This window comes from Narcine bancroftii, chromosome 1, assembly GCF_036971445.1.
Source record: "Narcine bancroftii isolate sNarBan1 chromosome 1, sNarBan1.hap1, whole genome shotgun sequence".
Taxonomy (NCBI): Eukaryota; Metazoa; Chordata; class Chondrichthyes; order Torpediniformes; family Narcinidae; genus Narcine; species Narcine bancroftii.
The window spans coordinates 195711597-195728295 of NC_091469.1; the positions used below are offsets into that span (position 1 = coordinate 195711597).

At 37.5% G+C, this 16699-nt stretch overlaps 1 protein-coding gene across 5 annotated transcripts in view; it reads left to right on the forward strand.

The window, feature by feature from the left end:
* Positions 1–16699, forward strand: part of cfap77 (cilia and flagella associated protein 77) — a 177901-nt gene that overhangs the window by 152198 nt on the left and 9004 nt on the right. For 2 of the 5 annotated variants that reach the window (XM_069887141.1, XM_069887119.1), the window contains one exon: positions 8281–8468. The exons of 1 other annotated variant lie outside the window; for it this stretch is intronic. In XM_069887141.1, the coding sequence (XP_069743242.1) occupies positions 8281–8403 (123 nt within the window). In that variant the 3' untranslated portion in view covers positions 8404–8468. Of the gene's footprint in view, positions 1–6051; positions 6127–8280; positions 8469–13148; positions 13325–16699 lie in introns of those variants that run through there. 2 more of the 5 variants (XM_069887121.1, XM_069887134.1) reach the window with 2 other exon arrangements.

Here is a 16699-nt window from a genome sequence, read left to right on the forward strand (position 1 = left end):
CCCTGGTTAGGTTGAGTTTCTCGGGAGGAGACGCCGCGCCCAGGTGTGGAAGGGAGTGCCTTCTGTAATGATTTTGTGCCTCACCCCATGTTTGGGTTCTGCCGAATGGAAGTGAGGTGTGGTAATGGAGGGGAATTCCACTAGGACCCAAGTGAATTCATTGATGGCAATACTCACTGAGTGCAGGTAGAGACTGGTGAGTTCAGTGCCCTTGAGTGAGAGTGACTGAAATGTCCGGGAGTGCACCAACCAGTGCCCCTTGATATCCACCAGGAGTGAGTTGGCCCACAGAAAATCTGCACCCAGTAATGGCTGTTGCATCTGAATTGTCTGTCCCCAAAGTGTAGGGGAATGGTGCGGGTGCCGAATTTTTGGATTTTGGAGCCATTTGCCACTCAAAGCTCCTGACCCACTTTGCTGCAGCAGGCCTCCAGGCTGTTTGGGGGAATTATGCTGTATTGTGCCCCAGTGTCCACCAAGAAATGTCAGCCCAACAGGGAGTCTTGAATGTGTAGCAGTCTATGAAGTTGGCTGGTCGTTGCAGCCATTAATGGTGGCCAGCCTGGCTGTTACCCTGGAATGCACAAGGGGAGTGGCATTGATGGGCCTTGGAATCCCACCATAGGTAATAGAAATAGTACTGCTCACTGGTGGGGTGTGGCATTCGGGTGGTCAGTTGGTGGTCTTCCTGGCCCGGCACTATTGATGCGGTGCTGTCACCTGCTTGAGCGAAGCACAGGCATCCCTCTTCACCGCCCATAACACGTCTGCTCGGGCAGCCACCCTCCTGGGGTCATCGAAGTCTTCTTCTGCGATGAGCAGCCGGATGTCCTCGGGGAGTGTCTCCAGGAAGATCTGCTGGAACTGCAGGCAGGAGGTGTGGCCATCATTGAGAGTGAGCATGTCGCTCATGATGGCAGAGGGGCCCTGTCCTCCAAACCATCGATATGCAACAGTCGGGCAGCACACTCACGCTTTGAGAGCCCAAAAATGTGGCTCAACAGCTCTTTGGTGGCCACATACCTTCCTTGTTCCAGGGGCTGCTGGATGAAGTTGCTGATACGGGTTTCAGTGTCCTGATCTAGGGTGCTGACCACGTGGTAGTAGCACGTGTCATCAGTGGAAATCCGTCGAATGGCGAACTGTGCCTCAGCTTACTGGAACCGCACCTGTGTTTGCGACATCCAGAAGCTGGGCAGATTCAGTGCTACGGTGTTGATTGTAGGTTGATCTTCCATCTTCAGGTCGAAAGCGCCATTTGGACTAGTTGGGGTCACCACTGTGGCGAGGTCACTATGGCTACAGCTGGGTTATAGCTCTCAGTTATAGCCCTGAGGCTGTAGCTCGAATCCGCAGGAGAAGAAAGACACACACACACACATACCAGTGGAATGTATTCGACACTGAGTTTATTCAGTGGCAGCTCTGCCTTTTATAGTCAGCTTGGCTGCATCACCATGGCTTGAGTGGGCCAGCTGCCGATTGGTTACCTCGGATGCCTGGGCTCTGCTTTGGCCCCCTGTGATCCACCGGTGATGATTGGCCAGTTTCACCGCTCTGCCAGCAGCCTCTGGAAATGGGTGTTTCAGCCCGCATAATGCTTTGATGGTCGCCACGTTCGACGGCTATTTCATGTGTCGGCCTGAGGTCCGGGCCGCAGGCCGCTACACCCAGACTTAAGCTATTCTTAAGGCAAAATTTGGAAGTACCTAACTTTTTCCCTAATAAGAACTTATTGTTACCTCAAATTATGATTTCTGTTTTGGGTTCAGTGGATTTTTGCAGTCCAAGTGTTTTGGTGTTAAACGATATTGAGCAGAAGTGAATGGATGGAGTTAGGTCAGAATACCTATGTTAGCAAAGAACAGCAGTATGGGGCCAGAGGGTTGAATGGCCTATATCTGTTCCTAGAATTCTTTTCAAAGGTGATCATTGAATTTAGAATGGCCTGGAGTGTCCTCAGAGCAGTAAGTTGCTTTAAGTCAGAGACATTAGAAAAAAAAAATCCTCGACAAAACTGGATCGAGATTGACAAGATCCCAGGCAACACAGTCTTTTGATCATAAATCCCAAAACTATGCTTTGACATAAGATGAAGTCACTTCCCCCTTCCAGATGAAATAGCAGTCAAAGTTGTGAAAAAGCTTGAATGTTTGTGAATGACATGCCATACTGATCTCAGATTTTAAATGATTAATTGCGCTGCTTTTACTTATTTCTAACGTGCCTGAGAAAAAAAGTTTTAAAAAAAATTTCTTACTTAAAAGTCCTGACTCTGTTTTTTATGTAATGCCCATTGCCTTGGAATCTTCCATCAGCTTCTCTCTTCCTACTCCATCAATCCTTTTCACAATCCTGAAAACCAAAACGTTTATATCCTAGGGTTTATCCCCCCCCAACCCCCATCAGAATAAAACCTGGAGCATTCTTCCAAAATTTTGGAGAACTTGTTCTTCATTCCTTTTGAGGCAATAAGGGTTTTTTAAAGGTTTATTTCTCAGAATTGTACACAATGCTCTGTATATGATTTAAACAGGATCCTAAATGGCTATAGTATGGCCATCAATTTCACAAATGTACAAAAATCATCAAAGGGAATTTAAAATCAAACATATCAAAGAGTATTTTTGAAAATATTTTAAACATTTCAAAACAATATACAACTAAATAACTCAGTTACATTATAGGAAAACTGTACTCTTTGCTTCATTGAAGCTTCTTTCATATAAGGAAACAAGAAATAGGACGCCAATTGGCCCATCAATTCTGCAATTTAATCCAATTTAGTTTTATTCTCCCTGCATTCTTATTCACTTCCCTCAGATTCTACCACTCACTTTCAAACTTTACATCAGCCACTTAACCTACCAACCTGCAAATGTTGGAAATATGGGAGGAAACTGGAGCACCCATGTAAACTTCACACAGATATCATCCAAGGTCAGGATTGAACCTGGGTCCCTAGTGTTGTGAGGTAGAAGTTCCTCTAACTGAGCTACTGTTGCTTGCCAGAGCTTTATTAAACAAAATTACTGAAGTTGCAATTTTAGTTCTTGGAAATCAGAAAATTGTCTATAAAATAACAATTGGAAACAGTAAACTTATAACTTTATTTTTCATCTTTTTGTCCAACAGTAACACATGATAGGGTATAGTTAATTCTGACTGGTTTATGTATAGCCTCAGCCTGATCTAATTGGTTCCACTAACTTTCAATCCTCCTCTTTGTGATCTGATCCAATCAATCAAAAATGCTCAAAATCAAAACACTAAAGATTCTAGAAATATGAAACAAAAACAGAAAATGCTGGAAGTACTCAACAGATCAGGCAGTATCTGGGGAGAAAGAACAGAATTAATGGTCTGAAACTCTGTTTGTTCCCTGTTCCTCTCCCCTAAAAATGCTTCCTGACCTGCTGATTGATTTCAGGTATAATGGCAACTTCAATTTCATTGAAACTCTTGATTTTCTGTGCACACTGCCAATAAGCCTGCACTTGGATTGAAGTGCCAATTGTCAGCTTGAAATAAGACAACTGGAAAGTATGCATCACCAGTATAGTTCAACACTGATTCAGCAGTGCCTTCATTCTACTTAAAAAGGGGTTATTATAATGAATTGTAAAACTAGTATTTTAACCCTGTCATAAACAGTCATGATTGTACACTACTTAACTTAAACTACCTGTTCCTTGTTAGTTTTTCAAGTTTGGAATTTACAAAGCACACTCTAGGAATAGTTTTTTTTTTGGTGACAGTTACTCTGTTTAACTACCTTTGACACAATTTTCTGAAAACGAAAGCATTTTAGCCTGCGTTTGCACCAGAATCACACCAGCCTTGGTAGCCATTGGTTGGATGCAAACAAGTGCCCATTTGGAATCGGCGCCTTTTAACTTTCACACCAAGTTTTCCTTTCCCTCTCGCTAATTTCATTGGAATGATTAATGTTAGAAAATTCAACATTTCAGTAAGAATGATGCGTTCCTCGCTTGCTTGATTCATTGGATGGCAATAGGTGTCAAGGAGCACGAACCAACTGCAGAAACCTTGTACCCATGGATTCCGTTTTAGACCGGGTTAATTCAGTAATCTTCCATTTGACTCTTGAAACAAGCTATGGAATCAAACCAGTTCATTTTGGTGTGCACACCTCAATAACACTGATCGGTTTTGAAGCCTAACAATTCTAGATGTGGTATGAACATACAGATAGTTAATCAAGGCCTTGCAGGCTGTAGGAAAAAATATATAAATCACCTGCCAAGCTTTTTGTAGTCATATTGAAAACACTTTCCAGTGTGAGAAGAAAAACCTTTCAATTTTGTTAGACAGATTTTGAAGTAAGCCATAATCATCAATAGGCCCAAAGAAAGTGATGAGGCTTCTCACCTGGGCTCGGAGCGCAAGCCTCCAATTAGAGAAAAATTGTTTGTTTTTAATGGTCTTTTACACTGACAAGTGGGCAATCATTCCAGCACCGGTAGCTGTCAGGGATCCAGGAAAATCCTCAGTTGATAATGCCCAATGCTTCCAATTAGGAGCAGAGCCGCTCCTGGAGCGCTAACGATTCCCCTGTCTCCACAGGCCCTCGATCAGACTTTTACTGCAAATTACTGACACAAAACAACTTGTATTGATGGCGGAACATGTCGTCCGTGGCTGCTGAGTTTAATGAGGCGATGGAAGTTTGGTTTTGCTGAATTTCTTTGTTTGACAGCTGCTTGGGAAGAGGAGTGTTGACCTTATAAAAGATTTAGTGATTCTCATTATATTCTGTCAAGTAGTAGAGTGATGTGTTTCTAAGTAATTTGCATCCAGGCTTCTTGTGCATATTTTTGCAGAATATTTCTATATCAAAAAAGTAACTGTTGCAGTCTCTCCATCCGTTTTTTTTTAAAAAGTGCTTGTCCGAAAGCTGCTATTTCATTCAAGGGTGGAGAAGAGTGAAGTAAAAGAAACAGATATATCTTTCCTATAGTCCACCTAGAAATTGAACTTATAGTTTTAGTTTTCATGGATATATTATAAAACTAACAACATATAGTGGCAGATGGTGTACACAGCAGGGAATAGTGGTGATAAGAGTGGCTCTGCTCTATATCTGTGACGTTTTTTGACACAAATCTGGACCACTTGCTGAACAATACTGTAACTATAATAGGTTTTGTGGGTGTGATTATTTTTAACAAGTTGTCAGCAGCTCTTGAGAATTGTTGATAATTTTTCCTTTTGTTTGTTTGTCTGTATGATGGACGGTGCTGGATTATCACTGGTCTGTGACGGCACTCCTTCCTGCTTGTTTGTGGTGGGTGGGTGGGTGGTGGGAACCAACAGAAGCAGAAGAAAGCAATTAGTGATTGCAAACAAGGTGTAATGTCTTCTTGCTGGCAATTCAATCTGTCAGTCCTGTTACTGCTGTAACCTGAGTAGCCAAGGACAATTGCAGCAGCGTCATTTGGAAAGAGCCGCACAAAGGTCCTGAAAATGAGTGTTCAATCATCCAATTTGATGTATCTCAGTAATGGACTCAGTAAATGGGTGAAAATTTTATTGGATATATTATATTTCAGAAATGCTTCCTCATTCCATTTCAAATGATCTCCAACATTATATCAATGAGCCGCTTTGACTCTTTTTTTGGCCATAAAGCATTCTCGATCATCCAAAGGTTGTGAAAACCACTATATAAATGCAAAAAATGCTGGAAACTCTTAGCAAATAAGGCAGCATTTCAGATTAAAAATTCTTTGTCAGAACTGGGAAAGAGAGAATTCTCATGAATGATCTTCAATCCAAAATGTTAACTGCTGAATATTTTCTGCATTTTCAGTTTTACTTCAGATACCTTTCAACTTTTTTTTTGCTTTTCATTTTAAAAAGTCACTTTTTTAACGAAATTCTAAATGTTCATCTTGGATTTGTGGACCAGGGTAATGCTTAGATAATAAAATCCCCATGGAGACTAACTTTACCTTTCTTTACCATGTTCTTTCTTATTTATTACAAGAGGTGAAACATTGCAATGGTATCATTTATTATTTTTTGCAGCTTTTGGAAATGTACCATATGGAAAATGGCCATTTACCCCATCTTCTCCACCTCAATTAAAGACTCATAGACTCTAGACTAATCCTACATTCCATCTGTTGGTCTCTATCCCTGTTGGCTGCAGTGCTACAAATGCTTAGATAAGTGACAAGGCTTTTTAAACTTGCAAGAATAAAAAACACAAATTTCCTCAATTTTAGCAAAGGTCATCAAATATTTTCTCAACTCTTGTGTTTAGTTTTATTGATAGTCTATGAATTCCATGTTGGTGTGAATGGAAACTTTTAGCTCTCTTACAATCTGATTGCAATCATGGAATTTCAAATTAAAAATTGAAAACAGGAGAATGATAAATTCTGGGATTTAGAAATTATAATTATTCAGATGCTCCCAAGGTTTGCAAAATTAAGCAAAAGAAATATCATGGCTAAAGGGATGAGTTGCCTCACTATTCTGGTTTCTGCAAACATTACAAGCTCTAAAACTCTCTGTCGAATGCTTTGCAGATTATTAAGCACTGATAGTTCAGTTGCAACCATCATTCTGGGTATTTTTCTCATGTAAAGGGAATGTTAAGGGATGTAACGTCCAAGAGTTTTGTTTTAAAAGTAGTTATGGGGAAATCTTGACTCAAATTATACTTGGAGCAAATGGAGTTATCCAAATGCTAGAAAGGGGTGCTAGGTAAATGCATAACAAAGAAAAATTCAGAAGAGAAAATAGGTGGGAGAAGGCTTGCATTGAACATAAATTCCAACAGAAAACAACTGAGATGGTTGGTTGGTTTGGGCCCTCTACATTTTACAAGAATTTTACCAGTATCATAGTCAGTACCATTAAATAAATTTTATATTAACATTTTTCTTTCCATTGTTACTGCCTGACCCGATACATACAGTACTCCCAGCATTTCTCTTTTGATTTGAAAGCTGCAGCATCCCATACTGTTTTACTTTTGGACAAGATGATGTCCACTTTGACACCCTATCAATTCATTTCACTTTTTCTGACAGGGAATAATAATTGAACCCTTGAATACACACAACCTAAAGGACTTGCATTAAAAAAATATCTAGCACCTTTATAACATTGTGACTAAATGGAAGAACATCCACATACATTAACTACCAAAATTCTAACCTGGTCATTTACTGGCTTATCACAATATTAAGGAAGAAATCATATAATAAGAGGTTCCATATGTGATATCTATTCCTCATGCTCACTTCTCCAAGAATATATTTTGCAATTGGGTATGGTTTCAAGAACATTATTGCAGAGAGGAATGTAACTTCCCTTGGTAATGAAGGTACCATTCAACTGAAGTATTCTACCAGGGAATGTCCAGAATACTGGGATCAATGGAGGTGCTGTTCAATGGCCAGAATAATAATAATCCTATAGGTGTTGTATGATCTGCTGAGTTTCTCCAGCACTTTTGTGTATTGCACTACAACTCCTACTCCTGCACACATTCCTGTGTAACTCCACCCGAGGACATTGATGTTATAACTTATTAGGATAACATTCTGGGTGCAACACTTAAATTGTTTTGTAACCTTAAAATGATCTCTCATGTGGTCTTTGAGATACTCTTCTTTTTATGAAAACATGAAACTTATTTAATGTTCTTTTTAATTGTGTGTAATTTATTCCTATTTTCTAATATTACGGTATTCCAGCCTTTTCTAGCCTCTTCGTTGAAATGATGTAGGCTAACCCTTACGGTCAAACTTTGTTTTTTCTATCTTTTAATTTTTACATTTTTGGTGAAATTTGCTCCATTTGATTGGATTCATGACACATTTACATTTCCTCTTATAAATGGAGAAATGGAAATCCTGAGAAAGAACTATGCTTTAAAAATGGAGACCAGATAAAAACTGAAAGAATTCAAAAGAAATAACATCAAAGTCTTAAAATGAAGTGTTAAACTTTATATTTTACTTAGTCTAAATGAAAGCACATCATTATCATAAAATAAGCAGTTTTAAACCTAGTTTAAAATCTGAATCAATGCCACCAATGAAGTATATCAAGAAAAATCTGCTTGAAAATTTAAAATCAAACATGAAATTGTAAAATTTAAATTGTTTAAAGAGCTGCAGGTCATAGAAACTCTTTAATTGTCAAGCAAGAAATTGAAGATTATTTCTTCAAGTACTATCCTGTTCAAACTGACCAAATACACCACTGCTTTGATTATACTTTTGTTTTGTTTTTGTACAGATTGGTCCTCACCTTGATACATTCCAAAGTGCTGAAGCTCGTCAGAAAGCTTTCAAAGCTAACTGGCTGGATTCTGCAGCAAGATGTGGTCCCAATGGGCAAGGTGTCTATACCTTTGAATAAAATTGTTGCTAAACTATTTTCTTCAACTTGCAAATAAATACGTAATAACTTGTGCACATTGCAAATATGGTTGTAATACATGGTCAGCATTATCTGATTACATTAGTTTTTAAGTTTGTTACACTAAATAGCTCTTCCATTCAGAATGGACATCACTTCTCAGAGCAGTAATTGCTTAAGAGGTTTGTCAAATATTGTCAAATAAACTGAAGTTCTGGGGCATTGTCCATGAAGAAGCTTGGATCAATATAACTTTCCAAACAAACATTGGAGGAAGAGGATTTAACAATTCTATATTTACTAAATGAAGTAATAATAACTGCCCTGAGTAAAAAGAACAGTTAAGCATATTTTAAATTTTTTTAAAATCAATTCTGGTATCACGTTGAGGTACGGTGAATTTGAGCCAATTCATGCTAAACTGACCACAGTGCAAATATTGTAATTTTACATCTTTGTTAAGGGAAGGCAAGGAGCTAAATGTTTTGTACAAAATATCCAGATTGTGCCACCTTTCCAGAAATAATAGGATAATTTTCTGTATTCAAAGAGCCAGGTTAGGTTCTGGCCTAAAATATTCCCAAAATTGTTTGCTAAATTTCGCAGTACAATTGTTACCTGGGCCAAAGATTGGACCACTCTGTGTCTGCAAACAATGAGGTAATCAGTGCAGCAGCATCCAGGCCAGCTGGATGGAAGATAAGGCAGGAAGGTCTAATCCAGTTCCATGAATCAATTTTTAATTCTTCATAGCCTGATCATTGCCTATGGGTTAGTTGTGATCAGACTGAAGGCTTATTGCAGTGATATTGGTTCAGGGCATGGTCTACTCCTGGATATAGTTAACATGGTTTGTTTATAATCATTATTTGTGAAGAGTAAAAATATTAAATAAAATTTAGATAAAATAAAATGTATATGACACATAATCACATTTTATATGTACAGTGCAGCGCCAATTTTACTTTGGTGTGGCCCTCTGCTGTCACTTTTTGATTTTATATCCTAAATCCTAAAACCTAGAATGCACATATTATAGGACAGAAGTTTTATTGCAATACTTTACAATGTATTTTACTTCTACATGACCAAGAAACAGCAATGGACCCTGACATTTCACCTTCAATCCTTTGTGTATTTCCAGCACATTAATATACATGCAATAGTGTTTGGCCTCTAGTTATCTTGATCTCCCTTGCAACTGGATCAATGGGGTGGAAAAAGAAGCAACCCTCTGGCAAGGGAAAGCTAATCCAGTGGAATCATTCTTCTGACAAAATGCTTGAAGCATGCTCTTGTCATCAGAGAGAAAAGTGCAAGGTCCCATGGCAATAGTTTAGTCCAGGCATTGGCACCTGTGAGAATAGAAGTGCAAGATTGCATCTCCATGATACTGATAGTTCGAGACAGACTACCTCCTAATCCACTGTGTCATCATCAACCTGGCCTCAAAACATCTTTCCACAAGAAAACCAAAGTTGAAGATCTCAAGGAACATGCGAAAGAATATGTAGCCACCCAAGCCCACCAGAGTTAGCACCTGTGAAGAGACTCATGTCTTCCATCCCATCAACAATTAGATTTAACTTGATAAACAATAGTAAATCCAGGAGTTAATTCACTGCAAATACAAGTGCTCCTTGTTTAGAAACTCTACCATACCTTAAAATGAAGGAAATAGCAATACAGGCATCTTTAAGAGGAAGTTTCATCAGAATGCCTGTGGTTTAAATACCAGATAATGGATAAAAACACCACAGGAGGCCCAGAACCAGGCCTTGACATGTGCATGTGTGGTCCATCTGTGGCCCAAATATGTGTGAAGGTGAACTTCTGATGGGAGTCAGCATTTCCAAGACCCCCCACAACTGCAATTCTGTCCAAGTGCCTTTAACTTCAGCTCACAGCCAACCTAGCTGCCATTCCTGATTTACATCCCATCTGGATGATAATCTCAGAAACAGAAATATTTGCAAAGAAAATCTTCAGTCATGAATCCCCAGCACTCCTCATCTGAGAAGGAATCATGTTCAGGAGCCCCTGAAAATGCTGTTATCACGATCATCTTCGAGAAAGGGAACAAATGGGATTTCCCTGCTGTCTGAGAATAACTTTTCATAGCAAGACAGAGGAAAATATAAACTATCTCCCATATACAGGGAAATACCTCTCATTAAATGCAGAAGTTGATGATGAAATTCACCATCACCTTCAGAGCACTAACACAGCACTTGGTGGACTGAAGAAAAGAGCATCTGAAGATCTACATCTCAAACCCAGCACTAATATAGTGGGCAGCAGTGATCCCTCTCTTTCTATTAGCATCTGAGACTTGGACTGCCTATGACAAGTATCTCAACACATTGAAGAGATAATCACTATATCTGTCTCTTTCAAATCCATTTGAAAGTTCAACTCAATGTCAGTGTCTTCTCCCAGCCCAATGTCCTAGTACCGAGGTCCTAGTTCCACCTAGTCAGACCATTTGACAGGCCACATTAGCCACATGCACAACAACAAACTCCTGAAACAGGCACTCTATTCTGAGTTATTTATGGGAAGGGATTACCAGGTTTAAAGATTCAAAATCTTCTCAAAATCCCCTTGAAAATATATAATCAATTTCCATGGGAGAAGTTATGCTCTGGAACGATGAGAAATACAATAAATACGAGGCTGCGTATGATACAATATAATTGGTTACACAGACTATACATTACACCGCAAAAGTTAAATAAATGGGACCCAACAGTATCTGATAGATGTTTTCGATGTAAAAAAGAAAGGGGAACAACAATTCATGCAATCTGGACATGTGAGAGAGTAGAAAAATTTTGGGATGATCTCAATCAGATATTAAATAAAATAACAGAAAACAATATACCAAAGAATCCAGAGATCTTTCTCCTAAGTAACATAAAAAATAAAGAATTTGGAATTGACTTGGAAGATGCACAAAAAAGATTTGTCAAGATAGCCCTAGCCGTAGCAAAAAAATGTATTATGTCAACCTGGAAAATGGAAGATAATTTGAAAATACAACAATGGTATATAGAAATGAATAAATGTATTCCATTAGAAAAAATAACATATAGTTTAAGAAATAATATTGAAATATTCGAACAAGTATGGGAGCCTTACATTAAATACAATAGCGAAAACCTACCGGGAACAAACATTACCTAAGTTGATGGAAGGAGAAGAAAAGAAAAGAATGGACTAAGTAGAATTTCTGGTGTATTTTTGTTGAATGACAACATTGTCTAACTGAATTAATGCAACCTAGATTGTATACCTAAAATGGATGAGAGGGGGGGGGGTGGGGGGGTGGCTTGGGAGGAGGGAGGGGGGAGGGAGAAAAAGTCACTGTAAATGTGTGGAAAAGAAAAAGTGTACATCATGGCTATTGTGATTTATGGTGTGAAAAATAAAAAATTTAAAAAAAAAAAAAAAAAATATATAATCAATTTCCACGAACTTATCCTTGAGTCCATGTGCCAGGAAAACACAGAAGTGTACAGTAAATGATGGAAGCAATGCACTGCTTCACAACTGCCCACGTACCTCACCCAGCCACACCTCCTGCCCCATTGATGTAGAATTTGCAGTTCCCATATTGCCTTAATCAACAACTGCAGAATCCAAAGAACGACCATAAATGTGAGTTATTCTCAACCCCACGATGTCACTAAATAGAGGAAACTTTCCATGAACAGGGTTCTGTATTTTGTCGGATACAGTTGCTAAAGGTAAAATTTTACCCCTTGTGACTGACTCCCTCCATAAGATAAACAAATGTTTCATTAAAGTCATGTAAAAATACTTCAATTGATTCACTTCTGATGCCAGGTTTTCAATTTGGCAAAGCAAATAGATTGATACCATAGTTCTTCAATCCTGCTTTCACAAAGCTCCCAGCTAAATTATACTAGAGCAAAGGAAGAGTAGACATTCCAAGAGATGTATCCAATGTTTAAACCGACTTTCATCTGGTCAGATTATGCGGGATTCTGTTTTCTAGCTGTTGTGTTACTGACTGTACTGGAGTTTTGTGCAGAGCCACAGAATGGAAGACACAGCCAATACTCTCAATTCAACTCAATAAACCAGGAACCAATGTCATGAAAGATGGCACAGCTTAAACAAACTGTTAGATAAGCCAACCTCATATTTCTATGGTCAGTAGATATGTTACAAAGCCTTGGTGTGCAGCCCAGTGCAAGTTAACTGCTGAGCAGTGTCAAGTGCTCAAACAATCTAACATCTTTTTTTATCCATAGCCACACATAGTCATCTGGGATCCATTATAGCTGTAATTTACAACAGTGAGCCTAAAATCTTTCCATATCTTTAAAGAGATTCACACAGTGAAGTAGCAAAATTGATGATGAACAATCATTTAATTACACCCAAGATGGACTGTAGTTTTTCTGCTGCACTGTGAAACTGCACCTTCAATTTGCCAATATATCGAGATTACTTATCTGCTTGCACGACTAGTTGCCGCTCAACCACACATAGGACATGGTCCCAAAGAGGAGGAGAAGACTTTAGAAATTTGCTGTCCTGAGCACACTAAAAGGATGTTATCTGAAAAAAATGCTAAAGGGATCAAGTGGCAAAGAACTGGGAACCATTTGTCACAATGAGGAATTGGACAATTGGAAAGACCCCAAGTTATGATGTAATGAAAATTCAACACAAATCATATTTTGTTTTCAAATAATTTCTCTCTCTTTTAATAGCAATGTGAATCCAAACCAGGAACCTCTCTCAACATGAATAAGTTACTAACAGTGAAAATAAAGTGACCTGAAATTGACAATAATTTTCTGTCATATTGAAATCATACTGCAACACATTTGACACACTTGCCAAAGACAGCCTGTCTGTCGGCCAGTATTAAAAGTTACCTTGATGACTTGTGTGATAATTTCATTTCAAATTCCTTAGCAGACCTTGAATGATCATATACACAAATACAATGTATGGATGCAATGAAATTCTTGCTCATTGCAGCTACACAGGTATATAAATCACACAAATATTAAATATAAATTAAATTAACAAAATTTACCATGAGGAAAAAAATACTATATATGATAAATATAAAAGGATAGATAAGTATTCACTGTTGCAGTTTGGGCAAAAAAATGTGTGGTTCAATATTGCAACAGATCTTTGCTGGTACTGGTGAGTGTTATGGCAAGGGTAGTACAGGGAGGTTGAAGACCCTGATGCTTTTGAACAAAGGAAAATCTCCTGTGTTGTGTCACTTTTTAAAAACCATTATTTTTTCTTTTTGTAACCTCAATTTCTCTTGCGCAAACTTAGGAAGATAACTTCCTCCCAGGATCCTACCATAGTAGAGTTGTGTCACTATTTTTTAAGGGCCCTGAATAATTTCGTAATACATATTCTAGGCTTATGCTTGACATCTCTGTCATGGTGACAATTAGATCAAAAACTATCAGCTGTACAGAACGAATAATTGCTGTTACAGTAGTATTGTATGTTTAAAACTCACTGTCCATTGCAGGTCATGGGTAAAAAAAATCTTTAAAATCTCATTGCAAGTTACATAACTGTGAAGGTAAAAGTGTAATTAAATGAATGTTCATATAATGGTTATCCATTCTCAAAAAATTGCTGACATTACAATTCAAATAATTCTAAATGTTAAATCAATATGTTACATGGGTAGAAATAGAACTAAATGTTGTTCAGAATACTTCAATGTTGGCAATTTTAGGGTCCTCTTAAACTTCTTCCCTATATAAATTAACTGATAATCTGATAATTAAACACAGTTTGAGAATATGGGCACAATTTAGAAGGTTTTTTTTAATTTCTAAGTTTTTCTCTTGCCAGCTCAATTATATCCAATTATATCCAAATAACATTCTTTGCAAGACTCTCCCTTTAATGACTGGCATAGAATTGGGCATTAAATGTTTTAAAGACCTTTTCTCATTGACAACAATTTTGCATCTTTTGAACAACTAGTGGTAAAATTTAACTTATTTAAAATTCACTTTTTTGGATATTTACAAATCAGACACTTCAGTTCAATCTCAGATTTCTGTTTTTCCTGTAATCCCTGAGGTGAATATTCTTGATAATTTTTTTGAACTACAACCTCCTTATAAAAGCTTAATATCTCTTATTTATGACAAAGTGGTTAACTTAAGACAAGCCTCATTAGTTAAAATCAAGAACATCTGGGAACAGGATTTGAACCTTTCGCTCTCCAATGAGGTTTGGGATTCTATTTTTAATTTGATTAACACTACTTCCTTTTGTGCACAGCATTATTTGCTGCAATTTAATACAGTCTACAGAGCACATATGGCTAAAGTTAAACTGTCCCATTTTTATTCAGATATAAATCCTTTATGTATCAAATGTAAAATAGGTGATGCCTCTTTAATTCATATATTCTGGACTTGCCTTAGCTTAGAAAAATTTTGGAAGGATGTTTTTCTAACATTATCGGCTATTATAAATTTAAAATTGGAACCTTGCCCTGTAATTGCTCTATTTGGAATATCTCAAGATCTTGATGTATTTACTGACTTCCATTCAGAGCTGAATTTTATCTTTTACTTTGTTGATACCCAGACATGCAATTTTGATCAAATGGAAAGATAATACCTCACCTACACATGCACAGTGGCTAAATGATATTATATCTTGCTTAAATCTAGAAAAAAAATATTAAAGATTCAAATATTAAATTCCAAAAGACATGGGGCTCATTTATCGACTACCATCATAATCTTAAGATTTAGTGTTGTTCAGAAATTTTGGCGCGGTGCTGTCCCTCTCCATGAAGTTGTTACTTAATTCATAATTAAGTCCATTTTCAACCTTGCTTTTGTGTTTAGTTTTGTTATTATGATGTTTTATTTCATTATTAAGAATGTGCTCTGGATTTCATAATTATGATCATATTTGTAATTTTTTTTCTAATTTTGTAGCACATTGTATAATTATTCCATTCAATTTTTATTACTTTAAATACCAATAAAAATATTTTAAAAAGAAAGAAAACAATATGTTAAAAATAATTCCTTACACCATCAGCAATTACCATCAATGTATTCTGACTTTTCATGGCTGCTGTTAGCAATTATCCCAGAAGCAATTGTAAAAGATTTTTAGCTGAACTAGACAGTTCCTATCTGAATGGATGCACATTTTATTATATCACAGTATTTTCATTGTCAGTTTCACCAGAAAAATCAATTACTCTCCAGAGTCCAATAGCACCACAAGCAACTCTTTTTTTTTCTATTAATACATTCTGAGCTCATGTGCTTTGCAAGGATACACTTACTTATTGTCCATCCCAAGACGTCTTGAGACCTGGTGGAAACCCTCTTAAACTGCTGCAGTCAATGTAGTCAATGTGTTATCAGAGGGCGGTTTATAGGAAGATCCAAGATTTATTAACGGATTAATGCAAGGATTATGAAGGAACTCTGATATATGTTCTAATCAGGGCACTGTGTGAGGGGGAAGGGATCCTAAAAGTAAAGATGTCCCTGTGTTCTTTCCTGATGATGAAATTTATTGGTTTGTGAGGTCCTTCAAAACCTTGGTGAATCACTGCATGTATCCTGTAAATAGTGTAAATAGCTTAATAATGCAATGATAATAGAAAAAGAGAATGTTTAGGCTTTTGGTTGATGTGTCAATGAAATAGCCTGTGGTCCTAGTTGCTGTTAAGTGTCTATGATGGTAATTACATTGAATATTTTGAAAATGCGATTGAACTCTGCTTTGCTGGGCATATCTAGATGCTGTCCAGATCTTACTACATGTGAATATACATTATGATACTATCACAGCCTAAATGGAAATAATCAACTCAGTCATTCCAAGGTCTGTGCAGTCATCACTCCAACCAATGCTTTCACAGTCAGGGACATCTATATTATGTCTTCCCAGTTCCTTTTCATTTGAGTGGAACTATCAATTTAAGAGAACAAATCAAGCTGTAAGTCCTACGACCTTTGAGATTGACTGTGGACAGTGTGTAATTAAATTCTCTACTTCTGAAGAGAGAGGAAGTGGTCCTGGAAACACAGGTGCAGAGACCATGTGACCAACATGTTAAAGAAACACTGTTTTATTGGGGGCCATTTTAAAAAAGCAGCACTTAAAGGTGCATCTCTTTGAAGGTATACTATGCTGAACTAGCCTCTTGTTAATAAACAATTTGTTTGATATCTCTCTGTAAGGAGAATAAGTACACCCCACCATGCCAAAGGAACAGTCATTTTTGAAGAGG